The following is a 23404-nucleotide window of genomic DNA, read 5'->3' on the forward strand; positions in this document are numbered from 1 at the left end:
GAGGCAAGTTGTACTTCCTGAGCTGTTGCAGAAGGACTGGCACAGTGAAATGGGTGAGTTGAAAGTGGGGAACTTTTGGGATGATGGTGTTGTTGGCCAAAGAGTGGACATTTGCCAGATAGATAGATAGATAGATGTAGTGCCATAATGTAGCTGTATAGTGTACTATAGTGCATGTTGTACAGCATATATAGTATAAATCTAATGTCTTTGATTCTTAAATTCAGAATCATTGTTCTTACATTGTAAACCTTGTGCCACCTGCATTGGCAATAATATCTATCTATCTATCTGGAGAGTTCAATTTTCTAGGAAATCAAACAGTGCATGCTTCCAAAAGAGCATAAAATATTCAGCAGTATTACTGTTGATAAAACACCAAAGGTTTTCCTAAAGAATTCTCACAAAAGGGCTCTGCCAAAGTAAGTAAAAAGGCACTCTCAGCCCGTTTGATCCCTTTTTTTCCCCCACTTTTAACTGAAGAAAATGTATTACCCTTAAAATAACTTTCAGGTAACTCTCTCCCTCTCTGGCTTCACACACTTTATACATCCTTCGCTTCGACTGTCATATTTAAAATTGAACGATGACGCCAACATCCTACATTATCTTAATCATAACATCAACAGTTTGTCAATAATGCAAACCAAGACGTCTGATTGGTGGAGCAGCTGTGAAGTAGAGTCTGCCTGAACAGATCAACTGAGGGTTGGAAAGCTCAGGCTATCGTGTCTGATTGGCTCCCAGCTTCGAAAACGCCCATGAGCGCTTCCGTAGCAGTTGCGCAGAAAGAAGGCGCGCTTGTTGTTAGTGTTTGAAATGGAATCAGCACTGCGGTCACGATGAGCTTTCTGTTTCAGTTGACGGTCGTTATCAAGGATACATATATATATGTTTTTTGCATCAGGCAACGTGTACCACTGTTTAACGTTTAATAAAGGTAAGTTTGGTACTGATTTCCGGAGCGGCGTGCTAGTTACACTGCTAGTCAACGTACACTAGTTAGCATCAGTTATCGGATGCTAACGAACGTTTTGACAAGACGAGCAACTTTAATCGAATTTTTCAGCGAAGTTATCACCTATGCTCGCTCTCTGCTTGGCATGCAGACGTTGCAAATGGAAAAAAGTGTTGGTTGGATGGCAAACTGTAGGTGTTAGCTTTATTTTTGTCGCACAACGGCCGGTCTGCTACTTACTTTTCGATTCGTACGTTAATTTAGGCAGTATGTGGGTATGCGACGTAACGTCAGTGAGCAAGATTAGGCCAAATCGTACAGACACTCATCAAATCCAGCGTCGGTCGACTTTGGTCCAAGATGCTGATTGTGCTGGGCTAAATCACAAGTGTTCAACTACACGTTCTTTTGCTTCCAGGTTATTGATTTCGTCACTCACGCAACGCCTTGTGTTCATCCCGTAATGTTACCGGTGAGGATAATGGAACCCAGAGCGGCTACCAAGCAGACCAAAGCTGCCGCATTAAGGGTCAAAAATAAGATTCTCAGTGAGTCTGTCATTCATTTGAACACATTCGCAAACCAATTCTGTGCCTTATTGTGCAAGTACATTATACCAAGAGCTTTGTTGTTCTCAGACATGTTTTTTGATGGAAGGCAAGATGCAACATTTTTCTTCTGCCAAAAATTAACATTGTGATGCTTCCTCATGACCTCACCAGACAGCTCCTCCTTCTTCAAGGTCTCTTTGAAGACCAACAACAAGGCCTTAGCGCTTGCTTTGGAGGTGGAGAAGGAGAGGAGCAGGCAGCTGGAGAAGGATGTTGTGTACCTTCACAAACAACTAGAGGCTCTGTGTTTCGAGCTGGCCACCAGGAAATACAAGGACAGGAAACTGGTTGGTTTGCTTAAAATGATTTGGAAATGCTGTAGTTAACATCAAGGCCTGTTTGGCAGATGGTAATCATTGCTGAGCATACAACGATATAATGCACAGACTATCCCAGATATGTTGTGTTTGATATGATGATTGATTGTATTGACTGCATTTCATCTCATTTTTCCCTCACAGCTCCTCATCTTTAAAAACCTCCGTAGCAACACTCTGCAGCACCTGGACATGGCGGCTGACCTATTCTCAGACAGTGTAAGAATTCCTCTCACTAAGTATTACGAACTGCTGTTTTGTATGGCAAGTTTGTGACCTATGGTGGACACTATGAATGAAGTTGCATTCAAAATCACCACAGATGTCTTTTGCAAGACAGACCTCTTAGAAGAAGTTGTTACAGAGGGAAAACACACAACAAATAAAGCCAATCACACACGAGCACAAGCATTCAATCAACTTTATTATAAAAGGTCCAAAATTTTACTTCAAATTCATCCCACGGGAAGAGACTTTAAAGTCCATTGTAATCGATTCCATTTATTTGGTGCAAAATGCAGGAACGCAGTCTTCCTATGTACAGTATTTACTAATGGGGTATGAAAAGTCAGGGGTCTGGTCTGTTGTTTTAAATATCAGTGAAGTGGTGACACTGAACCAGCTTCACCCGGAGACCTGTGTTAACAGAAATGCTGTGTAGGAAGTGTGTAGTTCTCAGCTTGTTGCTCTTGAGGGCCAGCTTGTTTTTTTCAGTAGTTCACAGTAATGAGGGGAAGTGGGCGACATGGCCACAATCTTTTATCGCGTTATAGTAATTGTTATGTAAATTCAATGAAGAAATGGTTTAAAATAACCATACCGTACCATACTTCAACACTTTGATTATTTTCTGCTTTCATCTGGAACTTCCATAAAACTACCTTTCTTTAAAGATGGAAGTTTTAAGGCTCCAAATGAGAACAGAGATCCAACAGAGGTGCATTTTCTCTCACTTCATGTGAGAGTGTGACGTGTCCTGCTGGCCAAGTCAGTAACCTTGCGAGGCAGCCGGATTGCAGCCCGGACATTGTGCAGAGTTGTCATTTCACATATGTAGCACGTGTGTCTGTGTCAGATGTGTACTCATGTACTGGAAATAGTCCTTTTGGTTTATGTGAGGTGTGGCGCCTGAGTACAGTGTACAGGAAAAGTAGGACTTATCCATAATGATTTTTGTGTTGATATCAGTACTACATATATTTGGACATGTTGGCAATATACAGGCAAGCAGCAAAGAGTATCAAGCAGCTACAATCTGTGACGTCATTAACACACCCACAACTCGCTGTGTAGCAGAGAAGCAGTGCATACTCTGCAAATGACACTGTGTAGATAAGGCGGAAGGGATAAAATTTATATGTTTCTACCATCACATAGCATATACTGTCATCCCGCCCAACCCTAGAATGGGTGTGGTATGTATCTGTTGAAATAGAACAGGACATCATGGTGAACTGCATTATGTTGTTTTAAAGTAGACTGAGCAGCAAAGCAGGATCTTCACAGTCAAGCACTGACATGACAGTTGATTTCACAATGGTTTGCTCTATTCTGATATAAGAAACCAATGTTTATCTTTACCTTCTGTGTTCCATCCTGGGTTTAACATTCAGACTGCTATCTAATCAAATTCACACCTATTTAGAAGACTGAACTATGGCAGTAGAAAGTGCTCAGCAAATTCAAATTATACCAGACAAATGTGATTGCAACTGTTTTTATTACACACAGGGACTTTTAAATGTACCTGAGGAAGACAAGACCTTATCTGATGACATCAATGAAGAAAATGTTGTTGTGGAACGGTGAGCAAATATTGTATTCATGTTGATCTGTGCTTCAAAGAAATGACAGTTTTTTGTTTTTTTTTTTTTGTTTTAGGCAGTTGTGAATGACGTCTGCTGTTTTGTTCTCTCTGTTGCTTTTTCCATATCCCCTCCCTAACTCCCATTATTAGTCCTACAGATCAGGTACCTCCTCAGCCAGAAATGTCAGGGGCTTTGTTGTGTCCCCTCCAAAAGATAACAGTGGCCTTGCCTGAAAAAAACAGCTGTGCAGATTTCTTCAATATCCAGAACCGACCCAAAAACTCCACTTATACTTGCAATGGTAAGGAGCTTTAGAATTTTTTGTTATAATCATCATCAGTTGCTGTTAATTGCCCTGAGATACTGATGTGGAGTTCCCACAAAATAGTAATTTGTTTATTTTCACAACTTCTGTTTCACAGATAACAACCCAGATGCTGAGGAAAGGCAATCAAGTCAGCGCTTCCAGTCTCCCCAGACTGGAACATCTCATCCATCCAGCAGCCTAAGGAATGAAGTAGAGAGGCTGTCAATGATGTTGTCTCAGTCTGGGTTTGATATGAAGTCAGTCCTCTGTCCTCAGAACAGTCAAACCCCCACAGTTGTAAGCACATGTGAAAAACCCAAGACATCTCTTTCTGATGATGCTCCTCTTCCACATAGCTCAGTCAGGGAAACTGAACCAGAACATGGTAACAAACAAGAGAAGACTGTACTTCTGAATACAACAATGGAGATGACTCTAAGTCATGTTTCTGAAATAGTCACTGTGGAAGCCAAAGCCAAAAAAACAGGCAGCTCTGGCAAGCTGAAAAGCAAGAAGACAAAGAAGGAACATGCCTTTGGGTCAAGTAAGGCTGAAAATCCACCAGTGGAGAGCTCTGCAGAGTCTAGGTTGTGTGAGGTTCAGAATTCTCCCGCTGTTACTTTGTCACAGACAGATGACCATGCATTACAGAATATTGGAGACTCAAAGATTGTTGAGCTTCCATCAACCAAAACACACTGTTTCACTGTCATTCCCTCTCGCATTCCCACATTGAACAAATGTGAAGCTGGCAACCATCAGAAAAGGACGAAGGACAAATTGAAATCCCATGACCAATCCAAGTTAGAAACAGAGTGCTGTGGCACTGTCTCACCTGACCTGGACGATTATCTTGTGGATTCTGAAATGAAGCTCTCAAAAGCCGGTGAAAGTGTAAAATTACTACAAGAGAAAGATACTGCAGCAGAAGCTAGGTCCAAAATCACTTGCAGGAGGTCCAGGACTAAAGGAAGGAGGGTGTCCTCCTTTGCCAGGAAAACTTTTGTCACTTTGCCTTTGCCAGTGCATGAAAGTGAGAGCAGTCAGTCCAAATTGGAACAGGTCTGCAATGAAGTAGAAGATGAACATGTGGGCAGTAAACTGCAGAGCGAAATGAAGGCTTTGAATAATTCAGGGGGAAGTCACAAATCAAGATGCAGAGGGACATTTGTTATCTCAGTGGACAGTGATAGCACTTCAAATGACGCATCAGCACAAGTGTTTGCTGCAGAGCAGGACTTAATGCCTTCTGCAGCATCTTCTAACTGTGAAGCAGAAGAACTGTCAAGAGTAACAGATGAAAGTGTTGTTTGGCGACATTCAGAATCAAATCCACACAGGCACAGTGGTGGGCCTTTTGTTGTGGAAACACAAAGCACCGGTAAGCGTTCTTGGTTGGCCACTCAGGATTCAGGAAGCCCTCAAGATAATTTGAGTGGCAATGATAACCATGGAGTGCTGGACCAAGACCTAGACCAAGGCTGCATGTCTGGAACAGAGTTTCAGAAACCTAAAAAAGCCAGGAGAGGGGCAATGAGTCGATCCAGTAAGAAGAAAGCAGTGCAGAGGGAGTGTGTTTATCATTTAAGTGACATGGAAAAGAAGGAACAAAGTGACTGTAGAAACACAGGAGTCATATCTGAGGATGAAGCACGTTATCTCTGGGACAGCATTGGTCGTCCAGAAAGAAATACAGAGCAAGATGATTTACAAGTGGCTGACTCACACTCTGTCACCGGTGAAAAGGATGACATCTTTGAACATTCATGTGATTCAAAATCCAACAAGTCAAAGTCCAGGATGGAGGGGAATCCAAAGCAGTGCAGAAAGACATCCAAGCTGCGTACACCTGTAGAAACCAGGAATCCAAGGGAGACATTTGTTGTCTATAGGCGTAAAACTCAAGAAAGTGTTTCACTAAACAACACATGGAAATCTGATGTGTCACATTCCTACAGCCACATGATGGACACTAGTGATGAGGCAGTTCATCAGAATCTGGGTGACCTCCTGACAGATGAGATGCCACCATGGCTGACTGTAGACGTCAGCACTGCTGACACGGAGGTGGACTCATTACTCACTACTCCCAAGAGGGAGGCGTCATGTAGAGCGGCAGTGATTGAGGAGTCTCCTGCTGCCACAACTAAAGCCTCTCCAGGTGTGGTATCTATTATAATGTTTTGTTTTTTTTTTAAATGACATGTCTACCTTGACTTTTCACTTGAGTGTCGTTGCATGTCTAACTGGGCAGGTGTCTTGAGTGCAAGAGCTGTTATTTATGTTAAGTTAGATGGCATCACCACATTCCATTGATGGATATAAAGACACGGTCAGTGCAGAGTTCAGGTTTTTGGTTTTTAAAGGGTGACATCTGGATCTGGGTATGTTTGAAACAGCAGATATACCTGAGTTTCAGTGCCAAAAATATACCTTTCTTGATGTTGTACTCTTTCCCCTACAAAACCATTTTCTTCATCTATCAAATGCTGCCCAAAGTTAAATGTTGTGTAAAGACAAGCAGCCCAGGAGGCAACTTTATCAAAAAATAAAACTGAATAAATTTTAATTTCAATCAGGAACTATCTGATCAGAGAATAAGGAAACAAGATTACGATGTCTGAGCAGACATTGAGCGCTCCAGGGTTCCAGGCTGCCACCATTTAGCTGCATTTTGTGGCCGTTTTCGGAGATAGTGCCTAAATTTTATAACTTTGAGAATCAGTGCGACTTGCAAATGTCCCCCCATGTTTCATTCGAGAAGACATTGAACTGACTGCACAAGAACTTTAATGATGGACTAATGCATATGATAATATGCATAACAGTATATTTATAACTAAAACATTTATCAGTAATATAGTTAAGATGGGAAAAATGAGTGTGCTGCTTTGCACCATGATTCAAGTGGTGCTTCTAAACTTTGTGCTGGTGCTCTGAAAAGTTTCAGTTGGGAGCACCAGTGCTGTTAGTGGAAGAAGTTCATCCAGAACCCTGAATGTGCAGCCTTTAGAAGATCTAGCCCACAGATTGTTCTGGTTGTATTTACTCAGGTTTTTTGATATTTATCTGTGATGTTTTTGCCTTCAGCCCAACACAAAAGAGGTGAAAGGAATTTATTTGAACAGTTTTAGTTAATAAAGGGCTGACAGCATGGGCTGTGCATCATCCAGAGTAACGTAAACACTGATTCTTGAAAGAGATGTGGCAATTGATTTTAGTCAGTGCAATTTTTTCATTGCTGTGAGAAATGAAATTACGTTTACCCCCACTGCGTTGTTGTGAAATCTGAGAGATACGTAGATACCAGTATTCAAAATCCAAGCAAGACTATTTGCATGGCTGGAAACCCACAAGTAAGTGAGTGAGGACGGGACTAAATCTGTTAAAGAGGCCTAAATATGTTACAAAATGTTTAAAAGGCAACCTGATTTATTGTGTGTTACAGCAGGAAGAGTCTTAACATTACTGACCAACACCATTGCAACCCCAGACAGAGAAAACGGAGGGAGAACCAGGAGACGACACGGTGTGGTCAGCTATAAGGAGCCGGCCCTCAACAGGTGAGGACATCTTGTCTATGAACCTGATGTCAGAACTGATTATACCAGAAAACAGCACTGAGTAATTCATGGCATTTATTTTTTCTAACAGCAAAATGAGACGTGGAGATAAATTCACCGATAGCACATTTCTGAGCTCTCCGCTGTTTAAGGATGGCAAGAAGAAGAGGCAGAAGAAGACTGTCAGCAACCCGCAGTTGGAAGGATCCATTTTGGTGGACTGATTTTTTTTTCTTTCTTTTTTTATTTACCTGGTTCGTTTTAAGTTGTTGGTTTTCATTCAACAGCTTTTTGTTGTTTGTTCTTCTTAGTCAAACATGTTTGTGGACAACCACATTTTGTAGGTAGGTGTGTGTGTGTGTGTGTGTGTGTGTGTGTGTGTGTGTGTGTGTGTGTGTGTAGCCCTATTTGCATGGCGATATGGCAATGGCGATATCTGAGGTTATGTGATAACAACAGTCTCACGCAAATTGGCATCTCTCTGGTTTGTGCTTTCATTTTTTAACATCAACTTTCTGCTGTCAACCTATCGAACAAGTATTGCATTTGATTGCGGCTCATGCGACATGTTGAGCTGCTGAACACCTGTGCTGTGAGACCTGCAATACTGATGTTTAAAATGAGTGATGACAGATAACAAAAGGTCAACATAATCAAGTACAGCCACAAAGCATCTGTCACTTGATCTAAATGAGCTGTAAACATGTATATATGCCTGTATCACATGCAGAAAGTGAGCGAAACAACTAACCTGACATGTGGGGAGAGGGGGTCGTTTCTAAATCGAATGAGGTACCCTGCTAATATCATGCAAATAGGGCTATTGAAGCCAATCTGTATGTTCTGATAATTGATGTCCCACTTCCTTCCCAGTGGTGTGTGGTTGGTAATAGTTTTAGAGATTGACAGGAGGTTGGTCATAAATTATTCAATCCAGGCTGTTCACCTGAGAGGTCTGTTTCACATCACTGTGAAAGGCTTGTGTTCCCCAGAGAGCTGTTGGCAGATTCAATGTATTATGACTGCAGCCAGCCAGGTTTTTTCTATCATATAAACTGAGGTTCTGTAAGCTGTTTTTGCTCTTCAACACTAAAGTCAGACAGAATTGTGTGGTGAGTACAGATGTTTGCCTTTGGAATTTTTTATCTGCCCATTAAAATGTTATTGCACAGGAGAGCTGGATTCAGGCTTGAATTTGTTGCACTTGTTTTACCATTAATGACAGAGAATGTACTTTTAAGGTGGACTGGAATTACTGGACAGCTGTCTCATTGCATTTGTTGGTAGCTCTCTATGTGGGCCCAACAAGGTGTAAGGTTCATGTCCTGACTGTGCTGCTCTGCATCCTCAACAATGAATTAACTCCTAATAGCCCCCCTCATCTGTTACATCAGTGGATTTCCACTTCACTCAGTTGTAGTCACCATCCTGGTAATGAAGGTGATACTGTACTTACAAAATATTTTTTTGATGTCTTACTGACTTTGCAGGAATCCTTTCTGAAAGGACTTTATTCAGAAAATGGAGACAAGGCAGCTGAAGAGAGATGTTGAGGCCCTGATGTGAGTGGATGTTCAAAGCCCAGAGCTTGTTGAAAAGCACAATATAAAGCAGATTTTAAAATGGCAACTGATTCATTTTTCTAATCTGAACAGTGGGGATTACATTGGGCAGAAACTCCGAGAAAGGTCTTTTGATCCAAAGGGGAACAGGACCTCCACAGTGCTTGATGACCTGGTAAAATCACTGAGTTAATGAAGCAGAGCTGGTCACTGGGATTCCATGTTATCAGTTAATAGAAGGCACAAAGTTAACGAGCAGTGCTTAAAAAGAAAATACTTCTAAGAATGAATCAACTAATACACTGCCTGGCCAAAAAAATTGGGTTAAGAACTGTCCAACGCAGTATTCAAACTGGAAGGATAGCGGGGAATCATCGTCTTCGAGGAAGAAATGTGGTCGGAAAAAAATCCTGATTGATCTTGATCGGCGATCACTTTTGGTGAAATCAAATCGCAGAAAAACAACAGTAGAACTCAGAGCTATGTTTAATAGTGAAAGTAAGAGCATTTCCACATGCACAGTGCAAAGGGAACTCAAGGGATTGGGATTGAACTGCTGTGCAGCCTTAAGAAAACCACTGATCAGTGAGGCTAATCGGAATAAAAAGCTTCAATTTGCTAGGGAGCATAAAGAGTGGACTCTGGAGCAATGGAAGAAGGTCATGTGGTCTGATGAGTCCAGATTTACCTGCTTCCACCGTGATGGGTGCATCAGGGTATGAAAGGCAGATGAAGTGATGCACCCATCATGCCTAGTGTCTACTGTACAAGCCTGTGGAGGTAGTGCTATGATCTGGGGTTGCTGCAGTTGGTCAGGTCTAGGTTCAGCAACATTTGTGCCCAAAGACTGAGGTCAGCTGACTACCTGAATACACTGAATGATCAGGTTATTCATCCATCAATGGATTTTTTCTTCCCTGATGGCACCGGCATATTCCAAGATGACAATGCCAGGATTCATTGGGCTCACATTGTGAAAGAGTGGTTCAGGGAGCATGAGACATCATTCTCACACATGGATTGGCCACCACAGAGTCCAGACCTTAACCCCATTGAGAATCTTTGGGATGTGCTGGAGAAGGCTTAGTGCAGTGGTCTGACTTTCCCATCATCAATGCAAGATCTGGATGGAAATAAATCTTGTGACATTGCAGAAGCTTATCGAGGTGGTCCAATGAAATATATGAGTGTGTGACCTCTTTTTTTTTGGCCAGGCAGTGTAGTTGCAAAAAGTACTTCAGTGTGGTATTGCTGTATACAGTATTTCATTTGTGTGCATGCTATAGGCTCACTATGACCTTGCCATAAGCGTTGCCCTTTGGTGGATGGAGAAAGAAGAGGGACGAGATGTGCTTGACAGAGACATCATGTAAGCTTCTTTACACTAAAGTTATACTAAAGACTGAAGTTTAGCTAAAGTCATTATTATTTTGGAACTTCAGCAGTTTTTCTTAGAAACACTGACCTGCTGGTTGGTGCAGACAGGTTCCAATCAAGTCAGGCTGGGGGTAGCCTTATCCAGACCTATGCCCACAGCTCTGTGTCAGTGCTGGAGAAATGCCTGGCTGCACCCATTCTCCTTCTGCTATAGGTGAAAAAAAAAACAAAAACAAAAAACAAACCACTCTGGCTTGTTTGTATGGCATTAAACCAATCACAATTCCCTTGGGTGGTAGATTAGACAAACAGGAACAAGTCCAAGATACAGTGAGAAAAATGTCACATGAATTTTAAAGCCCTTCTCAGCGTGTGAGCAATACCAAAATATGTGGGCATGGTCCACTTGTAGTTATCCACACTCCCCCCACTGGGTCCCACTTAATTTGGATTTCTGCTAAGTACCTCTCAAAACCCTCGTCCCTGTGAAGGCAGGAAAATGGACGTGTGGTTACATGGAGGGATGCCCAAACCTGATGAAAGCTGAAGGAGGGGATCCCTAACAGGGACCATCTGTTAGCTCTCATAGATGAAATGAGATTCTAGGTTCCAAATTTTGAACCCACATTTTTAGCTGTATATTGACTTGTTTTAAATGAAACTTCTTTCCACTTTCCTCTCTACCATAGTGGAACAACAAGCAGCTCAGGAAGTGCCCAGTACCCAAATCGCTTAGAACGGGAGGCTATGATCTTGTCGTCCTTTGCAGGGATGATAATGGTGAGTGTCATTTATACATGAATGCAGCTTTTATACAAGCTTGACATTCCAGTAAGGTTAAATATAGGTATCAGCTTAGACGGGGTATCCGTTTTGAGCAGTGAAAGAGGACATGAACAGGCATATTAAATAGGGTACCTCACAATCCCAGTTCAAACAGAAAGATGCAAGGTGAATGTAAACATGTGCATCACAATGCTTGGTCCCATTACAGAGCTGTGGTTTACTCTCCCGCTTCACTTAAAAATTCAGCATCACTCCTGAGGTTCACTTCACACTGGTGGCTTGATGCTGTATGTTTACTGTAATGGTTAATCAGTATCATGACCTGGCTCAAGTGGCCACTAGAAAAGGGAGACACTGTGTGCAACAGTTCACCAAGTATATTTTTATTAAGTCAACCTAAATCAGGTTGCACCAAATTAAAAGAACAAATTAATTAACCAGCACGTTTGTTTTTTGTTTTGTTTTTGCTTTTTGATTTGCTAGCCACTAACCTTTACACAATTTTCTTGCTTCAGAACAGCCTCCCAGTGGAGGAGATCTTGGCTTTGTACAGGTGTAAACCAGCTGCCTCATACCCCAACCAGCAATCCAAGGTACAAGTGTCCTGGCTAATACTTCACACTCCTGTTTAGAAGAAACAGACACAAAGTCCAAATATATTGCACATATTTGTAGAGGTTACTGCCACTGGTTTTGTATCTTCCTTGTTGTGAACTTAATAATTGTAATCTAATGTAGAAAAGTTAAATTTACTTTTTAAACCCTAGGGCACAATCGTGTATCCCTTCACTCTGTCCTACCATCCGTTTGCCATGCTCAGCTCTTACAAGGCTGTGCACCACTCCAAGAAGCACAGTAAGTGTGTATGAATATTAAACACAGTTATCTGGTATTATCTAACACAGTGGATCCCAGACTTTGTTTGGCTTGTGGCCCTTAATAGCTAAACAATGCTGACTCATGACCTGTCATCACAAGGTGCATGCATCTGTCAAAGAGTGACACAAAGATTTGAGGAAAGAAGGAAAGGACAGAAAAAAACATTTTCCAGAGCAGAATTGGGCTTTTTTTTCAGCTGAAAGTTCATTTTTGACCTTGCAAACAGCAGCTCGACAAAAAAAAAACAAAAAACAGTTGTGATAGAGATCACCATGACAACAGAGTAACTCTGTCTGCTGAGGAAGGCCACAAGATGTGGTTGAAAGCTTTGGAAACAACAAATTAGTGTGACCATGTGTTAACTTTTTCTCAAGCTGCTTCCTCTTCTCAGTGATGGAAGATGTATTCAGATCCTTTACTTTAGTGAAAGTACCAATATAACATTGTAAAAAGACAGAGCATTATCAGTAACATGCACTATAGGTATTACAAGTATTCTGTCTGCAGAAAATTGGTCCCTGTGAGTGTTGTATTAATAGAAATTATATTATTAGATTGTTCATGCTAATAGCTGGTTGCGATGTTTTATCAGTTGATCATGTTTTCTATGTAAAATGGTCATTAATGAAGTAACTACTAATTAAACTGTCTAAAAAGTGTAATTAGAATTAGAAATGTAATGACATGAAGTAACATAAAATGGAAACACTCACGTAAAAGTGCAAGTATCTCTGAATTGTACATAAGTATTTTATTTCTGTCCTAATCTGTTTGACATCACTCGCTCCTCAGATTTATCCTTCAAACCGATGATTCAGTAGACATGTCCATGATTTTAAAATCCTTCAAAATCTCTCATAGGTCTAAAGTTGAAAAGGTGGCTGTCTGCGAGGGTGAAGGCTAGTGCCCCACCTGAACGAGTGGCAGTGCAATCTTCATCATTGTCCTCCTCGTCTCACTCCTTCCTGAGTGTAAGTATCCATAGCATCCTAATTTCAGCAATATTTCTCGCTATTTTAATCCAGAATATTTCAGAGGAAAAGGAAATCTGAAATTGATGGGAGAAACTAGAAAAAAGACTTCTTTACTTGTTTTTATTTTTAAGCCAATGGTTAAAAAGATGAGGCGGTTTTAAGAACAAGTTCTCCAAACCATGCATGAAAGGCCTCTGCTGCCACCCTGTGGATCTGAGCAGACAGCATCTTTATCTAATGCCTCCTCTCCTCCCTGTCACTCTCAGGACAGCAGTGATTACCAGGAGAAAAGCACGGAGCAGTATGAGGGTTCACAGGAGTCTCTGCAGGACTGAGGTCACCCTCCAGCAGTGCCTCCTGCAGTGTGCTCTGTCCTCATGATGACGATGAGTGTCTGAGTACTAGTTTCTCACGTCTACTGTCTTTACTTTTGGTCTTCACTTTATACTGTCACACTGACGATCTTCAAACATTTACGTTACATTTTCAGCATTTGGAAGCGAGTGATGTAGACAAATCTTAATTACCAAGTGTGATAATGACAGTAAAAGGATGGTGATACTGGCTGATAACCTGTGGTACAGAGGGACTGTTGTGTAGCTACAGAAACTGAAGCAAGTGACAGAACTAATGTTAGCTTGCTAATATATCTGACCCATCTGACTAACTGAAGCGTATTTATCCATGTATGCACATGTAATTAAAATACCTACATGGTAGCCTATAAAAAATATATCTGTTGTACCTCTAAAACTAGCCTGTGTTGCAGTGACTTCCTGTTTAGATCAGTGTTTCCCAACCTTTTTGAGCTATGGCACATATTTTACATCAGAAAAATCACAAGGCACACCACCAAACAAAAATGTCACAAAAAGTATATTTATTGAAATCTAATGAAAATGCAGTCTCAATTTAGTCCATTTACTTACTCAGTGTGAAACCTGGGCCTGTTTAGTTGAACACAACGCTGATATTCTTGCAGGAATTGAAGAAAGACACATAGGAAGATTTCATCTGATTGGTGCTCTAAGCCTTAGTGCACCAATCAGGTGAAACTGGATAATCTTCCACAGCACACCTCATGATTTCTCATGGCACACTTATGTGCCGCGGCACAGTGGTTGGGAAACACTGGTTTAGATAAGTGATTGCTCCTCACATGAGAGCTACAGCAGTTCTCTAGCAAATGGCTCACACATTGCTAATGTCTTTACGAGCGAACACGTTTCTGAAGTTTCAAAGGTGTGAACGAGCGAGTAGTTAGGTAGAATTTAGGAAGGACTCATTCAAACTTTGTATTGGATTTATGAAGAGCTGATGCAGCCCAATCTAGATGATCAGTGACAATGATTCATTTAATGGTATCACTGATAATACAGTTGTTATTAATACATAGATATTCACATGTTCTGTTTTTTTTCTGGCTTGTCATTTACCACTGTTTCAAATTCAACAAATAGTTAAAGTCCATGTTGTTTTGTGATGACCTCTGACATTCTGCTTGGAAAGAAGCATCCACTTGATGATGGATTAGTGGATAAAATGTCTCTCTGATGTCCATATCAATAAAGAGGGCACAGTGGGTCAGTAATTTGCCTGGTAGGACTTTTGCTTTGATGATTCAGGGATTTTTGCTCTATGCCTAGGATCAAGACTTTTGGCAGTGATGCCAGCGCAATAAATCCCTGCTCATTGAAAAAACAGCTAAAGTGGGATCTGCTAACCCTTTGATTGAGGTTTATATAGCGGGCCTCTGGTCCTGCTTTGTGAGACCACCATTTTCTGTAGGTGACTGGCTCCAGCACTCTTTGCAGGATGGGCAGTAAGGTAAGAGAGTTATTTACATCTTGATAAGAGAAAACAGCTGTGACCAAGACTTGTAACTCAGCCAGTGTTAAAACTGACTTTGACTTCTTTTACTGGCTTTATGTTGAAAGAAGTCAGCATGCAGGAAAAAATTTCAAACAGAATTTTCTAGTTCATACTGCTTGTGGGAAGTTTGTACTGTCAGTGTAAGATAATACATATTTATGATGAACTTGTCTGCTCCACTGTGACAAATATAACTCTGATTCTTCTTCTGCTTCTGCTTTCTCTCCTGAACTCAGATCATATTTTACGAGGACAGAAACTTCCAGGGCCGCTCCTATGAGTGTGACACAGACTGCCCTGACATGCACCCCCACTTCAGCCGCTGCAACTCCATTAAGGTGGAGAGTGGATGCTGGGTGCTGTATGAGAAGCCCAACTACACCGGCTACCAGTATGTCCTGACCAGAGGAGAGTACCCAGACTACCAGCGCTGGATGGGCTACAACGACACCATCCGCTCCTGTCGTACCTTCTCTTATGTGAGTGATCATTTTACTGTATGTATTAATGCGTGCTCTTAAAGATAATTAAGAAGTCGAGTGAGTGCTCCTTGGTGCAAACCTTGTTTTGTGTGAGCTCTTCAGTTAGTAATATGTTAAAGTCATTTGATGGTTTTTTTCCACTTCAGATATGTTTTATTAGGTATTACCAATGCATGAAAAGAATGTTTTGTGTCTGAGAAGCAACTTCTCTGTATGTTTCATATGTTTTGTTTGTTTTTAAGTGTGTCAGTGTGTGCTTTGCGCTGTTTTCTTTTTGTGTGTGCATAAGAAAAGAAATACTAAATATATTTGATTAAAAATCATACTTTTTGGATACAAACACAAACTTCTCAAGGTACCACACTGGCTGAATTTAAGTGAAGATAAGTGAGTTGTTTTTCATTTGCTGAAGAAAAAATGATTTATGGTGATTTAAGTGCTGATGAAACCTGGAATTCTAAATTTAAATGTTCACGTTTTAAAAGACTGGAGGATAATTTTGAGGAGATTCTGGACAAACTATAGACATTCTGCTTAAAGAATCACCACAGACACACATGTACAGCTGCAGTGGAGAAGCTTCTTGCACTAATGCAGCTCCTGTTCTAATTTTGTATTTTACTTTCACTGTATATCTCCAGACCAGCGAGGGCCCCTACCGCATACGCATCTACGAGCGTCCCAATTTCCAGGGCCAGATGATGGAGTTCAGTGACGACTGTGAGTCAGTGCAGGATCATTTCCGCAGCCGTGACATCTACTCCTGCAACGTCATAGAGGGCTACTGGACCCTCTATGAGCACTCCAACTATCGCGGTCGGCAGTACTTCATGAGGCCCGGAGAGTACCGCAAGTTCAGTGACTGGGGGGCCACCTGCGCTACCACTGGGTCCTTCCGCAGAATCACTGATTTTTAATCAGGAATCTCACTGGATTCTATTGATTTTATTTACATTTCAGTTTAATTAAAAACGCACTTCTTCCTATATTCTTTATCCTTTAAAAGACATGTATTTGTTGAAACAGGTAGTGTTAATATAATGTGTCTTATGGTACAATAAGGAGTGGGATGTTTCATTTGGCTATGATAAAATGATTGACCTGGCATTTCAATGATATTGTTTTAAAGAACTAAATAAATGAATCTATTCTAAACGATTTTCTCTGTGCTTCTGAATTTGGTATTGGCTGATTTAATGAATTGGCTGATAAAAATGTTGCCTACTTTGGGCCACAGAAGAAAAAACCAAATAATTTGTGGCCATATCAGTATTAATATTATTAATATAGTATTATATAGTAGTAGTAGTGATTAAACTATTGTTATTTTGTTTAGTGCTTTTCTCATGTTTCCCACACTTTCTAATCCTTCCACTGTTTTAATCTAGTCATGAAGTCGGGATTTATGTGCGACCCTAACATTCATAGAAGCCACACATAATTTCAATAACAAAATCTGGAATCCCAGATATTTATTTCATTTCTTGTTAATAAGATTCACATTCTGGGACATTCAAATTATTATTATTATCATTATTTTTGTCTTTTTTCCTGTATTTAGCTCTCTCAGTTGCTTTCCTAGACAGTGACTGACAGAAAACATCAACAGTGAAAATGAGTTTTTCTGCACACCATTCATCTCTTACTAGCTATATAGAACACATTTAGAAAACACTGCTTATGGTTATTTTTTCATATGCATATCTGCCCATGTTTACAGTGTCTTATGTAGTGTTGAAATACACTGAATCCATCCCATTTGAAACAAACAGAAGATATGTAAAAGAGCTCAGCATTGACTGTTCCAGCGCCTGTCCATTCTGTGGCTCTTGCTAGAAGCCGTACAGTGGCAGTTAACTCTTAATAGAGGACATGACAAACAGGAGTGGGAAGACTCCTGTAGAGTTTCTGCTGACACCAGACCTCATTTGAATAACAACACACATGGCAGCACCTGTACTCCCATGGGGTAATGTATATAAAGATGGGCTTTACCTTTGGTGGTTAAAAGCACGAAGCAGTTTGATCAACAGCAGCAGCCATTATGGGAAAGGTTTGTGTCCAGTTTTACAAAACAAATGTCCAACAAGTGCATCCTATGCTCTCTGTGAATCACTGTGATAAAACAAGTTTTAGCGCTGAATATGACAAAACTGATTTATTCTGCTCCACCAGATTATCTTCTATGAGGACAGAAACTTCGGAGGCCGTCACTATGAGTGCATGAGTGACTGCGCTGACCTGCACTCCATGTTTGATCGCTGCCGCTCCATCAGGGTGGAGAGTGGCATGTTCATGATCTACGACCGTCCTGGCTTCATGGGAAACCAGTATTTCATGAGGAGGGGAGAGTACTCTGACTACATGGGCATGACTGGCCTGAATGACTGTGTCAGGTCCTGCCGCATGATCCCCATGGTAAGGCCTTCTGTACAATAATATACTTCTTTTTTTTCTTTTTTTTTAAAAATGTTTTTCAGCATGATCCAAATTATGTCACACAAAAATCAGCACATTAGTGATCCCCCTAATTTTAAAGAGCTTCCAAACCTTCATATTTGGAAAATATAAAAAGTTTGAATGTGCACAGAATAAATAACCTTAAGGGATAAAACATTGGAATTTGATTAGAAACAGCTGAAAGTCAAGCTGTAATTATTGCTTCTGCTCCTCATCTGCCCTTGCATTGATAATTAGGGGCTTTCGCCACTTGATTTGAGGAAGTTTTAAGAAGCCTGTCTCTTCAACTGAACATTAAACAAAAATGTACGTGTTAAAATCGAATTGAATTAAAACCTCATTGAACTGCATTTCCACAATTCACAGATAATAATCAGAAATGAAGGTTTCTTTAAGTTTCAGATTCCTGTAACTTTTGTAAGAAAACTCCTAAATCCACCAATAACTTTAGTATTTGTCTTTACCAAAACACAAGTTGTAGTTTGATTCCAGGTATCAAGAGTTGGCTTAGCTCAACTTGTATCCTCAAATTAGTTATTACTTAAAATTAAAAGACTGATACTTTAGAAAAGAAACTTATTCACTGTCTAGTCGAGATAGATGGAAGATTGATACCTCTCAGATTCTACATTCTCTACGATGTTTCTGATTTCCTTTTTCTATTTCATTACTGTTGTATCAGGGGAACAACTGCATCTGGCCAAATTTCCCCCTGGCGATCAATGAAGCATTCTGATTCAGATATCTGAAGCTACTATGAGCAGCTGGTTAGCTTAGCTTAGCATCTCAGTAGTTAACATATTCTTGTTTATTTATTATATTCAAAAAACAAGGTGTAAAGATGGGACTTTTTAAAGGCTTGGAGCAGTTGTCAGGCAACCAGTGAAGACTCCAAGAAGTTACACAAGCTTACAGATTGATTTGTTACCTTTGGATGGAGCCAGGCTGGCAAAGTTAACTAGCTGCTCATGTCAGCTTAGTTTTCATTCTGTGGACATGTCTGTTATCAGTCTTCTCAAATCTTAACAAAGCAAATAAGTGTATTTCCCAAAATGTCGAACTATACGTTCAACAGATCTTAACCAGTATTTGCTTTTAATAAGGAACAACGATCTTTGACATTGAGAAGTAGAATTGTGAATGACGTCTGAAAAGTAGGATGGCTTCCTCCTCTAAGAACGTTTGGCTTGCGTTGAGATGTGACTCTTTGACCGTCCTGCCCTCTGTAGCACAGCGGCAGCTTCAGGATGAGGCTGTATGAGCATTTTGACATGGGAGGTGAGATGATGGAGCTGACGGACAACTGCCCCAACCTCATGGACCGTTTCCACATCTCCAACTTCAACTCCTGCAACGTGATGGACGGCCACTGGCTAATGTATGAGCAGCCGAACTACAGAGGACGTCACTACTACCTGAAGCCTGGCCAGTACAAGAGCTTCAGTGACTGGAGGGGCAACAACTCCAGGGTCGGCTCCATCAGGCGACTCATGGATCTCTAAAGACAGAAGAAGGGTTCTTGTGAAATGTCTGCTCTATGCCTTGTTTCACATGCTGAATAAAATGGCATCAGTGCTCAAGTGTATTCAGTTTTGTTCTTGCTCTCTGCATTTGGAGGGCATGTTCTCCCATGAGGATGTGATGGGGTCATGGCCTGACATCCTGACTCTCATCAGAGGCTTGAATAAAATGCTGCAAGCACTGATACGTACCACACTGAGACTCAAGCGTTATCTATTGTAGAGCTGAAGGAAAGTCTTTCTGCCTGTCCCTCTCACTCAGTGTACTTTTCGTTGATACATATACTTTATGTCTGACAATCTCAAGGTTCATTTACTGTGGTAGCTGTTGTGGTACTTTTGATCATATCACATGATCTTCATCAGCAGATCTTCATCAGCTGATCAGCACAGTTCAGTTGTTGTGGAATTGTGTTTCTAAGGTCAAGAGTGATTTTTTTCCATCAGCTTTTAAGACAACAGGGGCCAGAAATCCTGAAACTGCTCAGGAAAAAATTAAAATTTAACACCATCTGCTGTTAAAATGAAATGCTATCGAAAACTCAAACTAGCTACAAAATGAAGCTTGTTGTGACACTGTTTTGTCGACCTTTATATTTCTTTTAACATAGGTAAACAAAAAAGAAATACAGAATTACAAGATTAGAGATTAAACATTTCAGAGTGGTTTTTCACTGTTAAAGCAGTGGGTAGTTACTGTATATGTGTACTTATTTGGACAAAAATGAGCCTCTCCACCAGAGGTCAGTGGTAGATAGATGAAATTATAGATAACACAACTAATATGCTGTTAAAAAATAAGAGACACAAATACTCATTTGTACCTAACTGTACAATACTGTAAATTAATGTGAGAATTTCAATTTGATAATACCATATCTACACAGCTTGCAAATGATATGTAATTAGTATGTTCACTGTTAAAGACAGTTAGAAATACAGGAGCTGTAGTTACTCCTTTATAATTCCTTTACTAATAACACTGTTATCTAAGAATAAATAACTTCACAAAATTGCAAAAAGAGATAAAAAGATAAAATTAAGAAAAAATAATCTGGACACACTTAAAGATAAATAGATGAAAAAAAAAAAAAAAAAAAAAAAAATCTATCCATACCTATAACTCCACTGACACCAGAATTCATCCATGAGCATTTAAAAAACAGAAGACCACAACCTAATTTTAGGATTAGTACATAAAAACACCACCCATTCAGTGACGACAAAGAGCTCAGGACTGTTTCATTCAAAAACCTCCTGTCACAACACCAGACCAACTCCAAACAACCGGTCAGCTCTCACCTTATGAACATAACTCCTAAACATCTCTTCAGGATGACACAGAGGCACAAATGCCAAAGATTCCTGGCTATTACAATATGAATGACACATGCAGAGTCTGCATTTCACATTCACTATATATGTGACAGGTGGGAGTCTTCAAAGAGCTGGATGGATCACACAGGGCAAGGCACAGGGCAGGCAAACCGGCCAACATGGGGAAGGTAAACATCACAGCTCCTAGCACACACTCCCAGGAGGACAGGGGGATGACAGTATGCTGCTCATGTTGATACATGATGGGAAAAATGCTCTTATTGGAAAGCAAACAAGTGCAAACAGGCCCTGAGGTTTTTCTTTTGAAATCTCTATCATCTTCATCAAGTCATTGCTGTTTTTTTAATTAAAAGAGATAAAAGTGGACTGATGGTGAATTAAAAGCAGAATGACCAGAAAAAGGTCAGTTAAGCAGAACAATGTACTGTATGTTTCTTTGTGTTGAACAGGTTTTGCAGCAGATCAATATAAAGTTAAAAAAAAACCAAAACATTCCGATTTCCAATTTCCTGTCTAGATCATCTTCTACGAGGACAAGAACTTCTCTGGGTGCCATTTTGAGTGCAGCAATGACTGTGCGGACTTGATGTGCCTGCTGAACCACTGCAACTCCATCCGGGTGGAGAGCGGCAGCTTCATGATCTATGAAAAACCCAACTACAACGGCAACCAGTACTACCTGAACCCAGGAGACTATCCTGACTTCCATCACTGGAACGGTGTCAATGACTCTGTCAGCTCCTGTCGCCTCATTCCCATGGTGAGCTACTGTTTCTAGGCTAAGACAAGAGCTTACACCAACCACAGTATTATTATTAGATACAGTAGTTGGATTATATATTGAGCTATAGCCTATAATTCTATTAATTACTGGATGTTGGTACGATCATGCTGGTTGATTTGATGGAGAATCTCTTCTCTGACAACAATTAACTCTTACAATTCCACATTGAAAATGATCACTATTTCATAATAGTGTCAAGACATTTCACTCACATAATTACAAGTCACAAGCGTTAATCTCATGGTGTCTGGAGATCATCACAATATAACTTTGATTCATCCTCTGGGGATTATGACTGTCTGCACAATAATTCCATCCATCCAATGGTAGTTCATCTATTTCAGTTTGGACCAAAGCTGTGGACCAACCAACTGACACAACAGCCAGGTTGTTAGCAGAAATCTAAAAAAATGAAATCAGAACTATTGTATCAGCTTTCAAAAAAACTCTGTTGCTTAGACTCTGGTGCATATATGTTAAAATGATTCATTATCTACCATGTAGTGTTACAACATAATGCAACAATACAACATAAGATAATTATATACAGCATCAATATCATTATAAAATGATTGTGACAGTGGTTATTATGGAGGTTTTCATAGAAATTAGGAAATGACTGAACTACTGAAATCAACACCTTTCAATAACGCATCTTTCAGAGGACAGTTTGTATAAGGTGGCATGTCATCATTACAGCTACAGTGTAAATAGCACATGGGACAAAATGTATTATTATCAGAAATGTATAACCACGGCTGGATCTGTTTCTGAATGCTTTACTAACGATCCCCCTCTCCCATTCAAAACCAGGAGCCTGGGCTGTTCAACATGCGTCTGTATGAACGGATCGAGTTTGGAGGTCAGGTGATGGATCTGGTGGATGACTGCCCCAGTGTCATGGACCGCTTCCATATAAATGAGATCTTCTCCTGCAATGTGACCAATGGCAACTGGCTTTTCTATGAGCACCCAAACTACCGGGGCAGGATGTACCTGATAAGGCCCGGAGAGTACACAAGGTTCAGTGAGTGGGGAGGCAGAAACGCCAGGGTTGGCTCCATCAAACGCATCATGGACTATTGATCTGTTTGGAGGGATCCCACAGCTGCATGGAGGTTTTGGAAAGGCTTCATGCTCAGATAATAGCCTTCAAGTCTATTGGAAGTACAAAATAGTGTACGGGAAGTTCAGTGGCAAAGACTGGTATTATTATGTGATTTTACATCAAGGATTAAGAAAAATCTCAGTGTACTGAAAAGCTTTTCAAGCATTAATTGGAATAAGAATGGTTGATTCCCTGATATTACGATGGACTCATTGCAGACTCATCACACTCATCAAGAGCACACAAAACAATAACAAAATGTTCTTGGACCTGTTCTTGATCAAACACTCACCATCGTAATAAAGCAATTGCAAAATGGAGTCTTCATAGTCCATTCAGTTATGAGGAGGACCTCAGACATTTAAAAGCAGCATGAATTCTGCATTCTGTAGCCCTGAGAACTTACAATAAAAGTAAGCTTTTGTACAACCGTAATGATCTATGATCAGTGAGACATCTATATTCTGTAAATCCTTCATATGAAGTAATCAACATCTGATTCTACCTCAGAGATGATTGTCCATTCCAGATGAAAACAAACAAACAGACAAACAAACAAAAATCTCAATATCACTTTAGCTGATAGATTGTACAGATTATCATGTGTCAGCCCTATTAATATCAATTTAATCTTGCTGATGCTGTGCACTCTATCAGTCTATTGTGCAGTGGCATTTTCTGGGGGGAAATTGTGATGA

At 40.4% G+C, this 23404-nt stretch overlaps 4 protein-coding genes and 1 pseudogene across 7 annotated transcripts; all 5 read left to right on the forward strand.

Moving 5' to 3' along the window:
- The first annotated feature begins 824 nt into the window (after nucleotides 1-824).
- Nucleotides 825-8912, forward strand: sgo2 (shugoshin 2). Its single transcript, XM_076746149.1, has 9 exons — nucleotides 825-940; nucleotides 1377-1506; nucleotides 1681-1856; nucleotides 2031-2105; nucleotides 3618-3691; nucleotides 3844-3995; nucleotides 4117-6162; nucleotides 7450-7564; nucleotides 7656-8912. Exons 2-9 carry the CDS (start codon nucleotides 1422-1424, stop codon nucleotides 7786-7788), a joined length of 2856 nt encoding a protein of 951 aa, XP_076602264.1. The 5' UTR covers nucleotides 825-940; nucleotides 1377-1421; the 3' UTR covers nucleotides 7789-8912.
- On the forward strand, nucleotides 7719-14451 carry c9h2orf80 (chromosome 9 C2orf80 homolog). Of its 3 annotated transcripts, XM_076746152.1 has the most exons (10): nucleotides 7753-7779; nucleotides 7876-7908; nucleotides 9055-9126; nucleotides 9220-9301; nucleotides 10413-10495; nucleotides 11193-11283; nucleotides 11805-11882; nucleotides 12057-12144; nucleotides 13030-13139; nucleotides 13409-14451. In XM_076746152.1, exons 3-10 carry the CDS (start codon nucleotides 9086-9088, stop codon nucleotides 13475-13477), a joined length of 642 nt encoding a protein of 213 aa, XP_076602267.1. In that variant the 5' UTR covers nucleotides 7753-7779; nucleotides 7876-7908; nucleotides 9055-9085; the 3' UTR covers nucleotides 13478-14451. The 3 variants fall into 3 exon arrangements, with proteins under 3 accessions (XP_076602268.1, XP_076602267.1, XP_076602265.1); XM_076746153.1 differs by lacking the exon at nucleotides 7876-7908 and having other exon boundaries at nucleotides 7719-7779; XM_076746150.1 differs by lacking the exon at nucleotides 7753-7779 and having other exon boundaries at nucleotides 7791-7908.
- Nucleotides 14452-14461: 10 nt separating this feature from the next.
- LOC143330012 (gamma-crystallin M2-like) lies at nucleotides 14462-16596 on the forward strand. The gene is made up of 2 exons (XM_076746154.1): nucleotides 14462-15493; nucleotides 16138-16596. Exons 1-2 carry the CDS (start codon nucleotides 15317-15319, stop codon nucleotides 16411-16413), a joined length of 453 nt encoding a protein of 150 aa, XP_076602269.1. The 5' UTR covers nucleotides 14462-15316; the 3' UTR covers nucleotides 16414-16596.
- A 1060-nt stretch (nucleotides 16597-17656) lies between these two features.
- LOC143330851 (gamma-crystallin S-1 pseudogene) lies at nucleotides 17657-19458 on the forward strand (annotated as a pseudogene).
- A 1514-nt stretch (nucleotides 19459-20972) lies between these two features.
- On the forward strand, nucleotides 20973-22684 carry LOC143330564 (gamma-crystallin S-1-like). Of its 2 annotated transcripts, none has more exons than XM_076747231.1 (3): nucleotides 20973-20981; nucleotides 21332-21574; nucleotides 22412-22684. In XM_076747231.1, exons 1-3 carry the CDS (start codon nucleotides 20973-20975, stop codon nucleotides 22682-22684), a joined length of 525 nt encoding a protein of 174 aa, XP_076603346.1. The 2 variants fall into 2 exon arrangements, with proteins under 2 accessions (XP_076603346.1, XP_076603347.1); XM_076747232.1 differs by having other exon boundaries at nucleotides 22415-22684.
- The last annotated feature ends 720 nt before the right edge of the window (nucleotides 22685-23404 follow it).

The sequence above is a fragment of the Chaetodon auriga genome, chromosome 13 (assembly GCF_051107435.1).
Source record: "Chaetodon auriga isolate fChaAug3 chromosome 13, fChaAug3.hap1, whole genome shotgun sequence".
Lineage (NCBI taxonomy): Eukaryota > Metazoa > Chordata > Actinopteri > Chaetodontiformes > Chaetodontidae > Chaetodon > Chaetodon auriga.

Coding starts and splice junctions, on each gene's coding strand:
- sgo2 (XM_076746149.1), top strand. CDS start 1,422: ATGTTACCGGTGAGGATAATGGAACCCAGAGCGGCTACCAAGCAGACC. Junction 3,692..3,843: donor GAAAATGTTGTTGTGGAACG/GTGAGCAAATAT, acceptor TCCCATTATTAG/TCCTACAGATCAGGTACCTC. Junction 6,163..7,449: donor CACAACTAAAGCCTCTCCAG/GTGTGGTATCTA, acceptor TGTGTGTTACAG/CAGGAAGAGTCTTAACATTA.
- c9h2orf80 (XM_076746153.1), top strand. CDS start 9,086: ATGGAGACAAGGCAGCTGAAGAGAGATGTTGAGGCCCTGAT. Junction 10,496..11,192: donor GTGCTTGACAGAGACATCAT/GTAAGCTTCTTT, acceptor TCTCTACCATAG/TGGAACAACAAGCAGCTCAG. Junction 13,140..13,408: donor CGTCTCACTCCTTCCTGAGT/GTAAGTATCCAT, acceptor TGTCACTCTCAG/GACAGCAGTGATTACCAGGA.
- LOC143330012 (XM_076746154.1), top strand. CDS start 15,317: ATGCACCCCCACTTCAGCCGCTGCAACTCCATTAAGGTGGAGAGTGGA. Junction 15,494..16,137: donor CCTGTCGTACCTTCTCTTAT/GTGAGTGATCAT, acceptor GTATATCTCCAG/ACCAGCGAGGGCCCCTACCG.
- LOC143330564 (XM_076747231.1), top strand. Junction 21,575..22,411: donor CCTGTCGCCTCATTCCCATG/GTGAGCTACTGT, acceptor ATTCAAAACCAG/GAGCCTGGGCTGTTCAACAT.